The following is an 18,770-nucleotide window of genomic DNA, read 5'->3' as shown; positions in this document are numbered from 1 at the left end:
GGGGGCTGGCTCTGCCTACATAAAGAATAACACCAAAGGGCAGGGTTCAGCAGAAGCACTGTCTGGAACCAAACAAACTGAGCATGTATTTTAACTAGAATTATCTCACATTGTTCAAAGAGAAAAAAACAGTTGTGTATTATGTTGGTGATGCAGATAGTGTTTTGAAGGACTGGTGGCTCTAGTGTTATTGCAGCACAGCGCTGTAAGATGTGGATAGTATTTGTGTCTGATTACAGGCTAGTAGAAGGTGAGCTAATGCTCTGAGGGGTTGGTTGAATGCTCTGCTGGGCTGCTGCACTAGGCTCAGCACCTCCCGGGCTGGCCTGCATCTGGCTGGCACACAGCCTCCACTGGCTGAGCTGGAGGGTTCTGATCAAAGCAGAAGCAGACATGGGCCAGGATCAAGTTTCACTAATCTGAATAAGAAATTCACGTCCTATTAGTAGTTCTCAAATCAAATTTGATTTATGCCGTGAAACGCTTACTTACAAGACCTTAACTCTTATTTTTCTTAAAACTGCATTGCTGGTTAAGAAACAATATGTACAAAATAAAAGAGTAACAATAAAATAACGAGGCTATATACAAGGGGTACCGGGTCAATGTGCAGGGGTACAGGTTAGTTGAGGTAATATGTTCATTCATTTAAAATAAATGTCACCTTTATTTAACCAGGTAGGCCAGTTAAGAACAAGTTCTCATTTTCAACTGCGACCTGGCCAAGATAAAGCAAAGCAGTCCAACACATACAACACAGAGTTACACATGGAATAAACAAACATACAGTAGAAAAATCTATATACAGCATGTGCAAATGAGGTAGGATAAGAGAGGTAAGGCAATAAATAGGCCATGGAGGCAAAGTAATTACAATAAAGCAATTAAACACTGGAATGGTAGCATGTGCAGAAGATGAATGTGTACAGATACTGGGGTGCAAAGGAGCAAGATAAATAAATACAGTATGGGGATGAGGTAGATTGGATGGGCTATTTACAGATGAGCTATGTACAGGTGCAGTGATCTGTGAGCTGCTCTGACAGCTGGTGCTTAAACCTAGTGAGGGAGGTAAATGTCTCCAGCTTCAGAGAATTTTGCAGTTCGTTCCAGTCATTGGCAGCAGAGAACTGGAAGGAAAGGTGGCCAAAGGAAGTGTTGGCTTTGGGGATGACCAGTGAAATATACTTGCTGGAGCGCGTGCTACGGGTGGGTGCTGATGGTGACCAGAGATAAGGCGGGGCTTTACCTAGCAAAGACTTAACGATGACCTGGAGCCAGTGGGTTTGGCAACGAATATGTAGTGAGGGCCAGCCAACGAGAGCATACAGGTCGCAGTGGTGGATAGTATATGGGGCTTTGGTGACAAATGGATGGCACTCTGGTAGACTACATCCAATTTGCTGAGTAGAGTGTTGGAGGCTATTTTGTAAATGACATCGCTGGGTCAAGGATCGGTAGGATAGTCAGTTTTACGAGGGTATGTTTAGCAGTGTCCAAAGAAGGGCCAGATGTATACATTATGGTGTCGTCTGCGTAGAGGTGGATCAGAGAATCACCAGCAGCAAGAGCGACATCATTGATATATACAGAGAAAAGAGTCGTCCCGAGAATTGAACCCTGTGGCACCCACATAGAGACTGCCAGAGGTCCGGACAACAGGCCCTCCGATTTGACACACTGAACTCTGTCTGAGAAGTAGCTGGTGAACAGTCATTTGAGAAGCCAAGTCGAAAGCATTGGCCAAGTTGATGAGGACGGTTGCACAATACTATCTTTTATCAATGGCGGTTAAGATATCGTATAGGACCTTGAGTGTGACTGAGGTACACCCATGACAAGCTCAGAAACCAGATTGCATAGTGGAGAAGGTACGGTGGGATTCAAAATGGTCGGTGATCTGCATGTAGGTCCGGGTAAAGTGAATAATAAACAGCGGGTAGCAGCAGTCGGGGGGGGGGGGGGGTCAATGCGAATAGTCTGGGTAGCCATTTGATTAGCTGTTCAGCGGCTTTATGGCTTGGGAGTAGCTTTTGTTTAGGAGCCTTTTGGACCAAGACTTGGCGCTCTGGTACCGTGCGGTAGCAGAGAAAACAGCCTAACACTAAGGTGGCTGGAGACTTGGGCAATTTTTTGGGCCTTCCTCTGACACAGCCAGGTATAGAGGTCCTGGGTGGCAGGAAGCTTGGCCCCAGTGATGTACTGGGCCGTACACACTACCCTCTGTAGCAGTTACCATGCTCTCGATGGTGCAGCTGTATAACTTTGAGGGTCTGGAGGACCCATGCCAAATCGTGGGAATAGTCATTGGCGTGCCCTATTCACGACTGTCTTGGTGTGTATGGACCATGGACCATTGTTGGTGATGTGGACACCAAGGAACTTGAAGCTCCACTACAACCCCGTTGATGAGAATGTGGGCGTGCTCGGCCCTCCTTTTCCTGTAGTCCACAAACACCTCCTTTGTCTTGATCACGTTGAGGGAGAAGTTGTCCTGGCACCACACTTCCACACTTTGACCTCCTCCCTATAGGCTGTCTCATCGTTGTCGGTGATCAGGCATACCACAGTTGTAGTGTCGGCACACTTAATGGTATTGGAGTCGTGCTTGGCCAAGCAGCCATGGAACAGGGAGTACAGGAGGGGACTAAGCAGACACACACAAGGGGCACCCGTGTTATGGATGAGCGTGGCAGATGTGTTTTGTCCTACCCTTACCACCTGGGGGTGGCCGGTCAGGAAGTCCAGGATCCAATTGCAGAGGGAGGTGTTTAGTCCCAGGGTCCTTAGCTTAGTGATGAGCTTTGTGGGCACGATGGTGTTGAACGCTGAGCTAAAGTCAATGAACAGCATTCTCACATAGGTGTTCCTTTTGTCCAGGTAGGAAAGGGTAGTGTGGAGTGAGATTGAGATTGTGTCATCTGTGGATCTGTTGTGGCAGTATGCAAATTGGAGTGTAAATGTATTTGGCTAAGGTGTATGTAAACTTCCGACTTCAACTGTGCGTACGGTCACTGTGTGGACAACATCATTAATGCAGTTATTGATGAAGCCAGTGACTGATGTGGTATACTCCTCAATGACATCGGATGAGTCCTGGAACATATTCCAGTCTGTGGTAGCAAAACAGTCCTGTAGCTTAACATCCGCACCATCTGATCACTTCCGTATTGAGCGAGTCACTGGTACTTCCTGCTTTAGTGTTTGCTTGTAAGCAGGAATCAAAAGGAAAGAATTATGGTCAGATTTGCCAAATGGAGGGCGAGGGAGAGCTTTGTATGCATCTCTGTGTGTGGAGTAAAGGTAGTGTAGAGTTTTTTTCCCATCTTGTTGTTAGAAATGAGGTAAAACGGATTCAAGTGTCCCTGCATTAAAGTCCCCAGCCACTACCTCTGGATGAGCATTTTCTTGTTTGCTTATGGCTTTATACAGTTGAGCGCGGTCTTAGTGCCAGCATTGGTTTGTGGTGGTAAATAGACAGCTACGAATAATATAGATGAGAGCTCTCTTGGTAGATAATGTGGTCCACAGATTATTAAATACTTTACTTCAGGTGAGCAAAACCTTGGGACTTCCTTAATATTTGATTTTGCACACCAGCTGTTATTGGCAAATAGACAGACTGCAACCCCTTGTCTTACCGGAGGCAGCTGTTCTGTCTTGCCAATGCACGGAAAAAACCAGCCAACTGTATATTATCCATGTCGTCGTTCAGCTACGATTCGTGATACATAAGACATTACAGTTAAATGTCCCATTGGTAGGATAGTCTTGAACGGAGCTAACCGAGTTTATTCTCCAATGATTGCACATTGGCCAATAGGACAGATGGTAGAGGCAGGTTACCCACTTGCCGACAAATTCTCACAAGGCACCCGGTCCTGCATCTGAGTCTTCTCTTCAGCCGAATGACGGGGATTTGGGACGGGTCGGGTGTCGGGAGTAATTAATTTGTCCGACTCGTTAAAAGAAAAACATCTTTGTGCAGTTCGAGGTGAGTAATCGCTGTTCTGATATACAGAAGCTCATTTGTCATAAGAGACAGTGGCAGAAACATGTACAAAATAAGTTACAAATAATGCAGAAAAAAAACCACACAAAAATAGCACAATTATTTAGGAGCCCGCAAAACGGCAGACATCTCCTCCGTTGAGTCCCATCTTCTGCATCCACACACAAGCACCATAAACACTTCACAGTGGCTCCTCACCCTGCACCATACAACAGGCTTGTCTGTACTCATGAATTTTGTAGATTATTCTTTTAAAAAAGGGGCCTTCATGCTCTGGGCAGAATACAAACTGGGAGATGGCTGTGTATGTGAATGCAGAGCACCTGCAGTCTGTAAAACAAGCAAGGTCGAAATCAAGCCTTTGAGAGCATTTTATTGGACAACTGCTTCCTTGTTTATTTCTACTGCTAGCACAGCAAAAGCATTTCAACCCTGCAGAAAGTCTCTGGCCATGTACACAATCTGGCTTGCCTGCTACTAAATTAAAACAGCAGTGTGTAGTACACATACTATTTAGCAGTTATGGCTTCATATGAAGTGGAACAGATCGTTTGTAGCCCCACCCAGTGACATTTCATGTTGTTGTTTTGGGCTAACATTAGCCAAGTACCTAGCATTTGGAATGAAGTATTTTGAGTAATCTTGAGTGTACCATAGGCCACGCATGTATGAACTGAAGAGTCACCTGAAGCTTGAGAGGAATGGGAGATGCAGTGGAGGAATGCAGTGCTGAAGCAGGGGGATTCTAAATGAGGATGACTGGCTACTACTCTGAACTGTGTGTGGTGAGCTTACTGGCGCCCAGAGCTAATGAGGCACCACCCAAGTGGGTGCCATACATTGTGAAGGAGAAGTCCAGTAGCCCTCTACAAGATCATTACCAGACTCAATCTTCATCAACCATCTCCCTAAAAACCTTCCTCTGATCAAGCCAGAAACTGTCCCTCTCCATCGTTGGAGGATGCATGCACTCAGACTTGGCCTCTATCGGTTGAACTAGTCAACTATAGCTCTGCTACTCATGATGTATTGCTTGTTTGCTTTTGAAATTATGTTTAGTAGAGCAAAAAGTTCTGACGAAGGCCAAGAGGCCAACACGTAAGCTTCAATACAAAAGTGATACTAGCAAGAGCAGTGTGCGGGTTTCTTTTTTGTTTCCACTTATAAACTGTGTGGTTCGATCTCTGAATGCTGATTGGCTGACAGCCGTGGTATATCAGACCGTATACCACGGGTATGACAAAACATGTATTTTTACTGCTCCAATTAAGTTGGTAACCAGTTTATAATAGCAATAAGGCACTTCGGGGGTTTGTGGTATATGGCACTCCGCATTGCGTTGTCCCTTAGCCGTGGTATATTGGTCATATACCACACCCCTCTCTGGCTTTATTGCTTAACCATGCACCTGCAACAAGATACCTCAGACGTGCAAGCAATTTTTTTTATGTTGAAATGTTGAAAGTAAAACACACCAACAGTAGATGTACTGGTATCAATTTTTATTTATTTATTACAAATAAACACTTTTTGATGAGAAAACTGAAATCCACTTTGGGTTTTACAAAAGGACTTCACCAAAAACAGTAGAAAATGAATTAATGTAAAGGATACTTCTGGATGTTGGCAATGAGGCCCTTTATCTACTTCCCCAGAGTCAGATGAACTTGTGGATACCATTTTTGTGTCTGTGTCTAGTATGAAGGACGTTAAACTAACATTAGCACAATGACTAATTATATGGGTGCATGCTAGCAGATCACACAATGACTGGGAGTCTATGGCTGATGCTCGTTAACGCAACTTTGAGTCCTAGCTTTACTAAAGGCATGGCAGGCAGAAGATTTGTTTTCAAAGAAGTAACGTTACAATTAAATGAGTTGTGATCATTTTAACCTCTCTAGGAGTGGCGGGATGCTTGCGTCCCACCTGGCCAAAAGCCAGGGAAAATGCAGAGCGCCAAATTCAAATAAATTACTATAAAAATCTAACTTTCATTAAATCACACATGTAAGATACCAAATTAAAGCTACACTCGTTGTGAATCCAGCCGACATGTCAGATTTCAAAAAGGCTTTTCGGCGAAAGTAAACGATGCTATTATCGGAGGATAGCACAATAGTAAACAATGAGAGTAGCATATTTCTACTCCCATTTCAACCATGCAGGCGCCACAAAACGCAGAAATAAACTATAATTCATGCCTTACCTTTGACAAGCTTATTTTGTTGGCACTCCAATATGTTCCATAAACATCACAAATGGTCCTTTTGTTCGATTAATTCCGTCGATATATATCCAATGTCCATTTATTTGGCACGTTTGATCCAGAAAAACACTGGTTCCAACTTGACCAACGTCACTACAAAATATCTCAAAAGTTACCTGTAAACTTTGCCAAAACATTTCAAACTACTTTTGTGTACAACTTTAGGTATTTTTAAACGTAAATAATCAATCAAATTGAAGACGGGATGATCTGTGTTCAATACAAAAAGAAAACAAACTGACGCTACTTTTCTAGTCACGTGCCTCTCGCATTCAGTCCACTTCAAGTGACTCATTGAAGATGGCCGTACTTCTTCATTACACAAAAGGAAAAACCTCAACCAATTTCTAAAAACTGGTGACATCCAGTGGAAGCTGTAGGAACTGCAAGCAAGTCCCTTAGAAATCTGGTTTCCCAATGAATATTTGTTGAAAAGAGTGACCTCAAAAAAAAATTTGGAATGGTTTGTCCTCAGGGTTTTGCCTGCTACATACGTTCTGTTATACTCACAGATATGATTCAAACAGTTTTAGAAACTCGAGTGTTTTCTATCAAAACCTACTAATAATATGCATATCTTATATTCTGGGGATGGGTAGCAGGCAGTTTAATTTGGGCATGCTATTCATCCAAAAGTGAAAATGCTGCCTCTATGGCTGATGCTCGTTAACGCAACTTTGAGTTCTGCTAAAACATGTAGCTAGCTTTACTAAAGGCATGGCAGGCAGCAGATCTGTTTCCAAAGTAGTAACCGTTACAATGAAAATAGTTGTGATCATTTTAATGAGAACAAAAGTGACTTCCATTTGAAGACCACCGCAGAAGCTTCACTATTTACTATCTTGCAAGTTGTTTACTCAAAGAGATCTAGCAAATATATGCATACCCCTCTTCAAATACATTTTAAATTCCTGAAAAGTGTGCAGCGAATTCTACAAGATGAAAAGCCGAAATGAGAACATCCTGGCATTTAAACCACAATATATATATATATTTTTAAACACATACGATAACACTTCCTATTTTCACATACTCAAACAGCGTACTATTTAGGACGCAAGTATGGGCATTCAGACACAGGCCTCCATCTTTATTACTCACTCGGACAGACACACAGTCAGTCCTACTAGAGGAGGCTGCTGCAGCTGCTCAGAGAGGCCTGTGGGTAGCCAGCCCCATCCTCTCCCAGGCCAGAATGCCATGTGTTGTTGCTTGCGCTGAGCCATGCCCTGGGATGAGTCATCCAGCTCGCATCTTATCACTAAGCCAAGGACAGCTCCCTCCACGTGATCAGTCTGTTTGATCATCTGAGGCTTTCCACCACAGCCTTCAGTTCGGTAGGTGCTGCTGCTGTCCAATGAGGCTTCGAGTGAATATTACGTACACTCAGTAGAATGGTATTCTACATAAGTACACATGATATTGGTAAATGTATGACCCATGGGTCAGGCTAAAATCAACTCCCTTACGTATTTTCTATTCATCATACCCGCACCATAATACTTAGTCCTATGGTGATTAATTACGTATTTAAAAAACGAGGAAAATGGGCTGAAAGAAACCCCGTGCTGCTTATTTATGATTGACTGCATTGAGAAGGTTTTTTTTAAATAGGCTGTCTCATATGAACAAGTTCAAACACATTTATGCAAATGTATGCAAAATAGTGTATCCAGCGAAGCTTGTTTTGTGCCTGAATCAAATTGAACATCAGAATATACTGCGAGGGCAAGCACACAAACATGTACACACTACAGAGAGAGAGAGAGAGAGAGAGTGTGTTCCTGCCACAGCTGATGTTGGGTTTGCCTTGCCAAGCACCTGCTAGTTCGCGCCGTCTAATCTCGGGCGCCTGCGTGAATTTAGAGGGATTAGCAACCTTCTTAAATTACATGCACCAGCACACTGATTTACTGGACAGGTCAACAACAAGAGCTACAAAATACCCCCCAACACTGATGAGTCAGTATAATACGTTGTTGTCCACTCAACCAAACATATACAAATGATTTTTTTTTAATACAGTTCAGTAAACAAAGGGTCGTCATCACTGCAATGGAGCTTGTGTAACAGCATGTAGCCTACTATACAATTTAAAAAACTACTACATTGGTTTACAAACACGCTCACTGAGGAGTATGCGTTACCCTGCATCCTGCATTGAGCAGACAATTCTACTGGCAAAGTCTTGTCTCCAGTAGGCATTAATATTAAACCAGCTTGCACCAGCTGATACTCATCGGTAAATAGAAAAATGAAAGGCAGTCAGATTAAAATTCGATCCTTGCATTTTCCTAGCATGCCCCATTGGCTGCATTGTGTGTGTGATGGTGCAGCAGCAGGCAGGCTTCCTCCATGACAATGCCAGTCATATATGGTTGTGTCTACACTTGACACTTACATTACTGGTCAAAAGCTTTAGAAAACCTAGTCATTCAAGGGTTTTTCTTAATTTGTACTATTTTCTACATTGTAGAATAATAGTGAAGACATCAAAACTATGAAACAATCCATATGGAATCATGTAGTATCCAAAAGAAATGTTAAAATATAGTTGTTATTCTTCAAATAGCCACCCTTTGCCTTGATGAAAGCTTTGTGCACTCTTGGCATTCACTCAACCAGCTTCACCTGGAATGCTATTCCAAAAGTCTTGAAAGGAGTTCCCACATATGCTGAGCACTTGTTGGCTGCTTTTCCTTCACTCTGCAGTTCAACTCATCCCAAACCAACTCAATTGGGTTGAGGTCGGGTGATAGTGGAGGCCAGGTCATCTGATGCAGCACTCCATCACTCTCTCCTCATGGAGGAAGCCTGGCTGCTGCTGCTGCACCATCAATGACGAAACTCAAATATATATAAAAAAATGTTTATTTGTTTAACACTTTTTTGGTTACTACATGAGTCCATTTGTTATTTCACAGTTTTGATGTCTTATTCTACAATGTAGAAAATAGTAAAAATACAGAAAAACCCTTGAATGAGTAGATGTTTGAAAACTTTTGACCGGTAGTGTACATGCGACTTCTGCGATCAGAATACGAAGATTGCATTGAAAAGACATGTCTAGACAAACAAAAGCTTGTGGTCAGATTGTGTACAGATCTGGCATACCACTTCAGGAGGTGGTCAGGGATGCAATGTGTGCAGATTTATCCTCAGGCTGGACACTAATCAGGCTACCGAAAGTGCATACAGTGTGCGACGTCATCAGCCCTCCCACAAATTCTTACACATTAAGAATGCTAAGCCGTTTGCAATCCCTTTAGCGTTGCTTGCTAGCTACACAGGTTTTCTGGCTAGTTAGCTACTGCCATCAGTTGTGTTATACTTTTCCTATTCCACCGTTTGTAGAACACATACTGACATTTGAATATAGTGCGGGAAAAAGGAAGCATAGGCCCAAAGAAACACATTGGGCTTTTTTGGACAGATTTTGAAGAGAGTGAAACCTCTCGCTTTGCCTCTTCCTCTCTGATACTACGCACCCATACAAGGACCGGACATTTTTTATTGAGAACTTAATGGAAATGTGCACCAATCGCAAGCCTATCGTCTTAAAGTTCAAAAGGCTATAGCTTATTATTGAACATGCAAATCCTGTAAAGAAGCTGCTAATAAAACATTTTAAACATTTGCCAAAATGCAATTAAAGGAAAACACCAATTCTAAACAGCGCACCTAATGTGAGCAGTTGTGACAAATATTAAAATCTCTGTTAGAAATTTAGAAAGAGGGGGAATTTAATAGCCACAACTATGATGGGTTGCTAATATGACTAAGATTGTGCCTTTGGCTTTTGGACAACGAAAGAAAGTTGATATGAAAACCAATAGAACAGGAGCTAAATGCTGATTAATGGCATAAAGAAGTCCTTATAAAATAATTGTCTCTACGGACAGATTTTCACAAGGCTACTTTGAAGCAAGGCATGCTTCATTATTTGAAGTAAAGTAAAGCACTCCGGTTTCAAACAATTATACTGCTTGAAGCTCACATTGCAAAGTGGTGGGTGACTCGCAGATAGAGTCAACGGTAGGCAGGCTATAGCCTATACACCCAAATGGGAGGCACACTTTAATTAAGAGTTGAGATTGAGGTATAAAAATAGCTTATTTTAATCGTGGCCAACAAAGTGATTGCATTTAGAATTGGTGTTTGTTCCACAATGACTGGGCTTACAAAAGCAGATTTCACTCCAGTAGCCTACAGGCTTTTGAGGAGCTACTCTTGAGCTGTCTGACAGGTGGTAGGTTATTCTGCTCCTCAAACTACACTCTGTATGCTGTGCATGTGTGATGAATAGAATGCATGAAAACTAACAGAAACACACATCCCAATTTAAATTCCACAAATTACCCTATAGACCGTTAAGCATGACCAGTCTAATTAACAGTTAACATGCCTAGTTGCAGCTAAATGCTTTCTGGTTTGCTGAGTGAACAGGCGTAAAGCTGCTTTTAAAATTCTTGCAAATGTGACCAAGCAATACCTCAAAACCATCTGAACAAACAACCTGACTGGAGAGCAAATCTACAGCCAGAAAATATGATCCCTCGAAAAACATTCCAACTGTAATTTCTCAAAATGCACAATCTCTAATGGAGAGCAGGAGCGGTTTGAGGAAGTCAGCTCAGCTGGTTCCACCACTGGACCCAGACCGGTAAACCACATCAGCATACAGAAAGCAGCCTGTTCATGCATGGTTTGAGAATATACAGAAAGTTATCAATTTAATTTTATACTGAGCTGTTTCACTGTGAATTGACTGTACCATCCAACAACCCCCATGTGTCACTGTCCCCTCTGAACAGCACACTCACTTTCATAGAGGAGTGGTCCTAAACCTGCGGAGGACTGAATGTGAGGATATCCAGGCCAGAGAGATTATTTAATAGTATGTTTTTATTTATCATACTTTAAGTACTCTAATTCCTAATTCTATGATCCAGGCATTTAACCAGGCGTGGTGCGGACCGACAGATGGTGCCCATCTATACCAGTGATGAATAAATCATACTCTGTCCATCCATTATTCAGCAGCAGGCCATCTCAGCTGACAAAATGGCACATTCACTTTGACCATGGTTTATGGATCAGCATAGCATTGTCCCTAAAGCAGAGCACCAGCGTGCGGGACAAACATCTGGCTCAGCAGACTAGACAACACAGTGAGGGTGTAGATAGCCCATTGATGGGACAATACTGTCTAGAGCCCTAAAACTCAACTCTGGACCTCAAAGCCAGTTCCAGTGCATTGAAATTGTTCCCCTCTAAAATCAGGGACCGATTTAGACCTGAGACATGGCGAGTGCAATTAATTATCAGGTAGAACAGAAAACCAGCAGGCTCCAGGTCTAAGAGTTGGATAACTCTGGTCTAGAGCATAGCTCTGGGGCTATGGTGTGGAGAGCAAAGTAGCCGAATGATGTAAGTCTAGAAGAGTAAACAATGTAGTAGTGCTGAGCTCTTAGTGCTTTTTGAGGTCGGTTCGGTTAGATTATTATGCTGTAACAGGATAAAACAATTCATAACAGTCTCATGATGGTAGGCCTAGTGACGGCCCATTACTGCTTATCACCTGTTAACCATCATTTATTCACATTACTTTAATACAATATTTCAGTTATGTACATTAGTTTCATTTGATTACTTTATTATTTAATTCCAAGTCAACTCATCTCTATAGAGCTGCCAATGCTGTCGGACAGAATCACTATTAGTTCTTCAAAGTAAAGAAAGCATACTTTTATGACTGCTGAATATCAACTTTCAATCATGTAGATCATTATTTTCAGGTAGAGATACCCCCCATGAAGCAACTGCTCTCTATCCCTCTCGATGCCGTATCCCTTTGTCTCTTTTACATAGCAGGAGTAAAAGCATTGTAGTGTGTGCATTGAGCTTTGTTAAGAATGGCGCCGGAGAGAATGGCTGCTGTTTTACAGTCTCCTAACCAATTGTGCTATTGTGTGTGTTTGATTTGAGCTCACAGAAAGAAAGAAAAATTGGAATTCAAATAACTGAACCGACCTCGTTCAATTAGTTGTTTAAAAAAACAACTAGAAAATACCAACATTTCAGTTAATTACTCAACCCTGCAGCGTAGACAGCAGCACACTGAGCCAATAGCATCATTCAATAAGATACAGGCTAGTGGTGAATGTAATGTCATGTATACAGTGCATTCAGAAAGTACTCAGACCCTTTCACTTTTTCACATTACAGCCTTATTGTAAAATGTATTAAATTGGTTTTTTCCCCCTCATCAATTTACACACAATACCCCATAAGGTCAAAGCGAAAATAGGTTTTTTGAAATGTTAGCAAATATATTAAAAATAACAAACAGAAATACCTTATTTACATAAGTATTGAGAGCCTTTGCTATGAGACTCAAAATTCCATTTCCATTGATCATCCTTGAAATATTCCTTGAAATATTACAACGTGATTGGAGTCCACCTGTGGTAAATTCAATTGATTGGACATGATTTGGAAAGGCACACACCTGTCTATATAAAAGGTCCCACAGTTAACGGTGCATGTCAAAGCAAAAACCAAGCCATGGGGTCGAAGGAACTGTCCGTAGAGCTCCAAGACAGGATTGTGTTGAGGCACACATCTGGGGAAGGGCACCAAAAAATGTCTTTCTATTGAAGGTCCCCAAGAACACAGTGGACTCTATTCCTAAATGGAAGAAGTTTGGAACCACCAAGACTCTTCCTAGTGCTGGCCGCCCGGCCAAACTGAGCAATCAGGGGAGAAGGACCTTGGTCAGGGAGGTGATCAAGAACCCGATGGTCACTGACAGAGCTCTAGAGTTCCTCTGTGGAAATGGGAGAATCTTCCAGAAGGACAACCATCTCGGCAGCACTCCAAAAATCAGTCCTTAATGGTGGCCAGGCGGAAGCCACTCCTCAGTAAAAGGCACATGACAGCCTGCTTCATCACTAAGCTAAGGATCCTGGGACTAAACACCTCCCTCTGCAACTGGATCCTGGACTTCCTGGCGGGCCTCTCCCAGGGGATGAGGGTAGGTAGCAACATCTGCCACGCTGATCCTCAACACTGGAGCCCCACAGGGGTGCGTGCTCAGTCCCCTCCTGTACTCCCTGTTCACCCACGACTGCATGGCCAGGCACGACTCCAACACCATCATTACATTTGCAGACGACACAACAGTGGTAGGACTGAGGCTTCTCGTGACAAATAAACTTTGATTTGAGCTTGGAGTTTGCCAAATGGCACCTATAAGGACTCAGACCATGATAAACAAGATTCTCTGGTCTGATGAAAGCACTATTTGGCCTGAATGCAAAGCGCCACATCTGGAGGAAACCAGGCACAACTCATCACCTGGCCAATACCATCCCGATGGGGAAGCATGGTGGTGGCAGCATCATCATCATCATGCTGCGGGGATGTTTTTCAGCAGCAGGGACTGGGAGACTAGTCAGGATCGAGGGAAAGACGAATGGAGCAAAGTACAGAGAGATCCTTGATGAAAACCTGCTCCTGAGCACTCAGGACCTCAGACTGGGGCGAAGGTTCACCTTCCAACAAGACAAGGACTCTAAGCACACAGCCAAGACAATGCAGGCGTGGATTCTGGACAAGTCTCTGAATGTCCTTGAGGGGCCCAGCTAGAGTCCGGACTTGAGCCCGATCGAACATCTCTGGAGAGACCTGAAAATAGCTGTGCAGCAACGCTCCCAGTCCAACCTGACAGAGCTTGAGAGGATTTGCAGAGAAGAATGGGAGAAACTCCACAAATACAGGTGTGCCAAGCTTGTAGCGTCATACCCAAGATGGCTCGAGGCTGTAATCTTGACAAACAATTGGGACAATCCATCAAATTAGGCAAGACTGAGAGTTTTACAAAAGAGCTAATGCTAGCATGCATCTTGACAGTGAAACAGAGCCCATTAATATTCTGATCTAGGCTAGTCCTATATTTGGAATATTACAGTAAGTACACTCATCAATTTCACAAAGGTACCAAATATATGAAAAAAGACCCAGTAAAAACAATGAGTCCAGGGATGTCAGAGATACTTATACAGTCACTAGTAGCTGGCTTTTGAGGAGGCAGGATCTGTGTGTTTTGTGTTGAACTGTAGGAATGACAAAGACAATGCAAGATGCTCATCAACATCCTGTGATTAAAGAGAACATACAAAGCTCAAAAAGGTAAGGTGAACCGCGTTGCACTGGGATATGGCCCATGACTTGAATGAGCAAAGGCGGTGAGGGAGAAGTGGCCTTCGCAAATTGAACAGTAATCTGCGTCTCTGGGTTATGTGTCAATAAAGCAGCATGATGCATCGTTCAGAAACAGACACATTTTTTCATAAAATACACTCCCCTACATATTTATTTGGACAGTGAAGCTAAAACTTTGAATTTGTCTCTATACTCCAGCATTTTATATTTAAGATACATTTTTTATATGGAGGTGACAGTACAGAATGTTACCTTTTATTTTTGGGTATTTTCCCACGTCTGTTTGACCGTTTAGAAATTAATGCACTTTATGCATCTAGTCCCCCAATTTGAAGGTGTAATAAGTCTTTGGACTTATTCCCTTAATGTTCGTCAAAAGGTTAGTATTTGGTGTATTGGTCCCATATTCCTTGCACGCAATGACTACATCAATCTTGTGACTACAAACTTGTTGGATGCATTTACAGATTTGTTTGGTTGTGTTTTGGATTATGTTGTGCCCAATATAAATAATAATAATTAATACATGTAATTTGTATGGTGGTTTTCCTTACAAAGCTCTACGGAGGAAAAACTAATTAGATACAATAAAAACAACAGACATTTAGGGGAAAGGGGGATACCTAGTCAGCTGTCCAACTGAAAGTATTCAACTGAAATGTGTCTTCCGCATTTAACCCCTCTGAATCAGAGGTGGGGGGGGCTGCTTTAGTCGACATCCATGTCGACGGTGCCCGGGGAACAGTGGGTTGGGTACCTGCCTTGCTCAGGGGCAGAACAGATTTTCATCTTGTCAGCTCAGGGATACGATCCAGCAACCTTCCGGTTACTGGCCCAACACTCTAACCACTAGGCTACCTGCTGCCCCGTCAGGTATAATAGCAATAGTGGGCTAGGTGCTAAATACATTTTAGACTAGGACTATGAAATAGAGCATGTAGAAGTGGGTTTTAAGGACCGATTTAAAAGTTATGAGTGATGAACGGCTCTCCATAGGCGAGGGGGCAAGGGAGCAGAAGGCTTGGTCACCCATCGTTCGGAGACGCGTCTTGGGGATTTGAAGCAAAGAGGAAGTAGTACTCTCTAAGCAAGCAGCGTGATGTCCTTTACAGTGGTGCCTAGTGACTCAGATCTAGAGTTGTGCTCAGCTCAATGCTGGGGTCGCTGTTAACTATGTTTTAGGGGTTGAAGGTAGTCCTCAGCCTGAAACATACTCCTCAGCCTGAAGTGTCCCCATTTGCGCACACGAATGGCTAGCTTTTCGCGTGGTGTGGACTGGTAAGACGCTTCAGGAGGGCGGTCACATGTGCTAGCATGGCAGAGGTCCCGAGTTCCAGCCAGCTATGGCCGATTCAGGAGGAAGTGGTACTCGCTAAGCAAGCAGCGCAACGTTCTTTACTGTGTGATTATGTTGTGCCCAATAGAAATAAATTAATGTGACTCCAAAATGACAATACATTATTTATCATTCATTTCTATTAGGGACAACATAATCCAGAATAACCTGAAAAAACTGCAAATGCATCCAGCAAGTTTGTAGAGTCACAAGCTTGATGTAGTCATCGCGTGCTAGGAATATGGGACCAAATACTTAACTTTGAAATAAATGTGATACACCATAAATGAATTTGTCCAAATACTTATGACACCTTCAAATATAGGGGAGTACACTGTATATGTTTGATTGGGAAGGCAAACAAGGCATTTTTATCAAAAGCAATCACATTTGCATGTGAAAACAACAGAATCCCAGTCATTACTCCACACGCTTAACCTGTGCCATTTTTGTTTCGAGAGGACTTCGCTGTCAGCCAAAACGGGGCACCTGGCTCACTCCCGGGAGGCAGCCCGATTCCAAAACGAATGCAATCAACGCTGACCTGGTTCACCCGGGGCACTAATCAAATCCCCTCAATGTCCCAACCAACACTGACAAATGCACACACCCATATCAGTCAGTGACCAGAAACAAGAGGCTAACCACCAGAACACTCCCAATCTAATCTGAAAGATAATGTATGGTGTGGAGCAGGTGTTAACATTAAGTGATAGGCCTCACCACTCCCTGTTGACTTCCCCCATGTAGCAAATTACATTTATACCCTCATCAGAAACTCATATGTTTGATTCCCTCTCCATTTGTCATCGAGAGCTGAGACTTTGAATGTAATATGTCTGATCAGCCTTAAAATGAAAACTTTGTTCCTCCTAGCCTTGAGCAATGGGGGTTAGAAAAGTTAGCCTATAATGTTCGTAATTCACGATGAGGTGAGATTCCAATTCCATGTTCCTCACACCCCCACCCACACCCTAGATCCCATCTCTTTCAGGATGCAGGCTGACCAGTTTTTAGATTTCCATCATTCTTATCAGTCTGGTAGATACATTCCAAATGAATCCTGACACCAGCAGTGACAGTACAGCTGTCTGAGGAGCTCACAGCTGATACAGTTGTAGACCATGCCCCAATGCATTGGGTTGGAATCAAGCTTACCCTGAAATGGCCTCAATCCTATGGTATCTTGCTAGCCTTTGTTTGCAAATTGTGAAATAAATTGACGTAGATACATTCTTGGGGTTATCAAGAATTCAGTTATCAGAATTTAACAGTATGCCTGACCTTAGGATGGAGGTCATGTCAAGGTAAGCTTGTTTCCAACCCAAAGCAAGAGCATTATTGTCACTAGCGATAGTTAGGGCAATTTAGTGATAAATTAGCTTGCCTGGGATGTAATTAATGAAAAAGCAGATCAATTACTCTAACGTTACCTCACCTTCAGCAACAGTTTCATCAACGGTCACTTGATACCGTCCAATGGTGAATACCCGTCCAATGAAACTGCCACCGCTGCTGCCGGACCCAGTGCCTCCTCCACCCGCTCCAGAACCAGGCCCGGAACTCACAAGTTCCCGGCGTGAATCGAAGAACTTCTTCATTTCCCGGTGATGTTTGCCAAGTGTCGAGTGGTTTGCAATCAATACCTATTTACAATAACGCGTAGATGTTGTTTACGATCAGCTTTGGATAATTGAATGACCGTAGCCACCTTAGGCTAACTAAAGCTATCCTCTTGAAGAGCCTGCTCGTTCGATTTCCAAGCGCAACTAGTTACCAATGTTTCGACTGTCATAATAGCAAGCTAGTTAAATAGTTAACTAGCTATCAACACACGAGATGACACGGTTAATCGATTTATAAATTTCTAGTTAATGTTTGCCAACCAATTAGCTAATGATATCAACAACAAACAAAAAAACCTATCTGGCTTTGAAAATTGCGTTGACAGCCTGCTAAGTTACTAGCTTCTATTTACACACATCTCCACCCATTTTTCAGCGTAAAGGCATTTATTTCACTTGTTTATCGAGAGCTCTTTCTTGGTGTTGACTCCTGAATCTCCTCCCTGGTTTATATTCGATAATTAGCTGCCTATCTAGCTACTTTGGTGTTCTAGCTACTAGCTAGTAATTCATTGCCCGATTTGCTCCCGTAGTACAACAACTTGGTGCAATCAGCGCCTCGTCAGCGACACTAAAAAAGTACTTCCGGGTCACGGAATTTCGGTTAGTTTTCAAAATAAAAGTCCCCCACGTAATCGTAGAAAAGTGACATTAGCCTGTATTTATTCATGTTATATGAACAATAATTGTCTAAACATGAACAATGATTCATATTTGTTCGTATTTAAGTGACATAATGATATTTTCACTACATTTGGGTTTTAAACTTGTCCCAAGGTCAAATAAATGCCCCTAATGCAAATCCCTGTATATGAAATAGATAGGTGCCAAATAAAAGTATTGTAGAGAATAGCCAGTAGGGTCTGTAGAATGTACAGTGAGCTCCAAAAGTATTGGGAAAGTGACACATTTTTGTTGTTTTGGCTCTGTACTCCAGCACTTTGGATTTGAAGTGATACAATGACCATAATTCAAGTTAAAGTACAGACTGCAGCTTTAATTTGAGGTTATTTTCCTCATATTGTGTGAACAGTTTAGAAATTACAGCATTCCAAGGGACCAAAAGTATTGGGACAAATGAACTTATATGTGTATTAAAGTAGTCAAACGTTTATTATGTGGTCCCATATTCCTAGAACGCAATGACTACGTCAAGCTTGCAACTCTACAAACTTGTTGGATGCACTTGCTATTTGTTTTGGTTGTGTTTCACATATTTTTTTGCTGGACCTTTGGGAAAACCTGCTGCAAACAACCTAGATAATCATAGTGGTGATGAGCCTTCTGCGCTCCTTTACACAT

At 42.5% G+C, this 18,770-nt stretch overlaps 1 protein-coding gene across 13 annotated transcripts in view; it reads right to left on the bottom strand.

Annotated features, from left to right (window-relative positions):
* The window catches only part of LOC109895887 (AP2-associated protein kinase 1), a 46,525-nt gene extending 28,478 nt beyond the window's left edge, over nucleotides 1–18,047 (bottom strand). For 7 of the 13 annotated variants that reach the window (XM_020489956.2, XM_020489957.2, XM_020489959.2 and 4 more), the window contains exon 1: nucleotides 17,282–18,045. In XM_020489956.2, the coding sequence (XP_020345545.1) occupies nucleotides 17,282–17,444 (163 nt within the window). In that variant the 5' untranslated portion in view covers nucleotides 17,445–18,045. Of the gene's footprint in view, nucleotides 1–17,281 lie in introns of all 13 variants that reach the window. The other 6 variants (XR_004210775.1, XR_004210776.1, XM_020489958.2 and 3 more) reach the window with 2 other exon arrangements.
* Between the last annotated feature and the right edge of the window lie 723 nt (nucleotides 18,048–18,770).

This window comes from Oncorhynchus kisutch, linkage group LG8 (genome assembly GCF_002021735.2).
Source record: "Oncorhynchus kisutch isolate 150728-3 linkage group LG8, Okis_V2, whole genome shotgun sequence".
Lineage (NCBI taxonomy): Eukaryota > Metazoa > Chordata > Actinopteri > Salmoniformes > Salmonidae > Oncorhynchus > Oncorhynchus kisutch.
The sequence above is the reverse complement of the archived record's forward strand: the minus strand, read 5'-3'. Positions and strand labels throughout refer to the sequence as shown.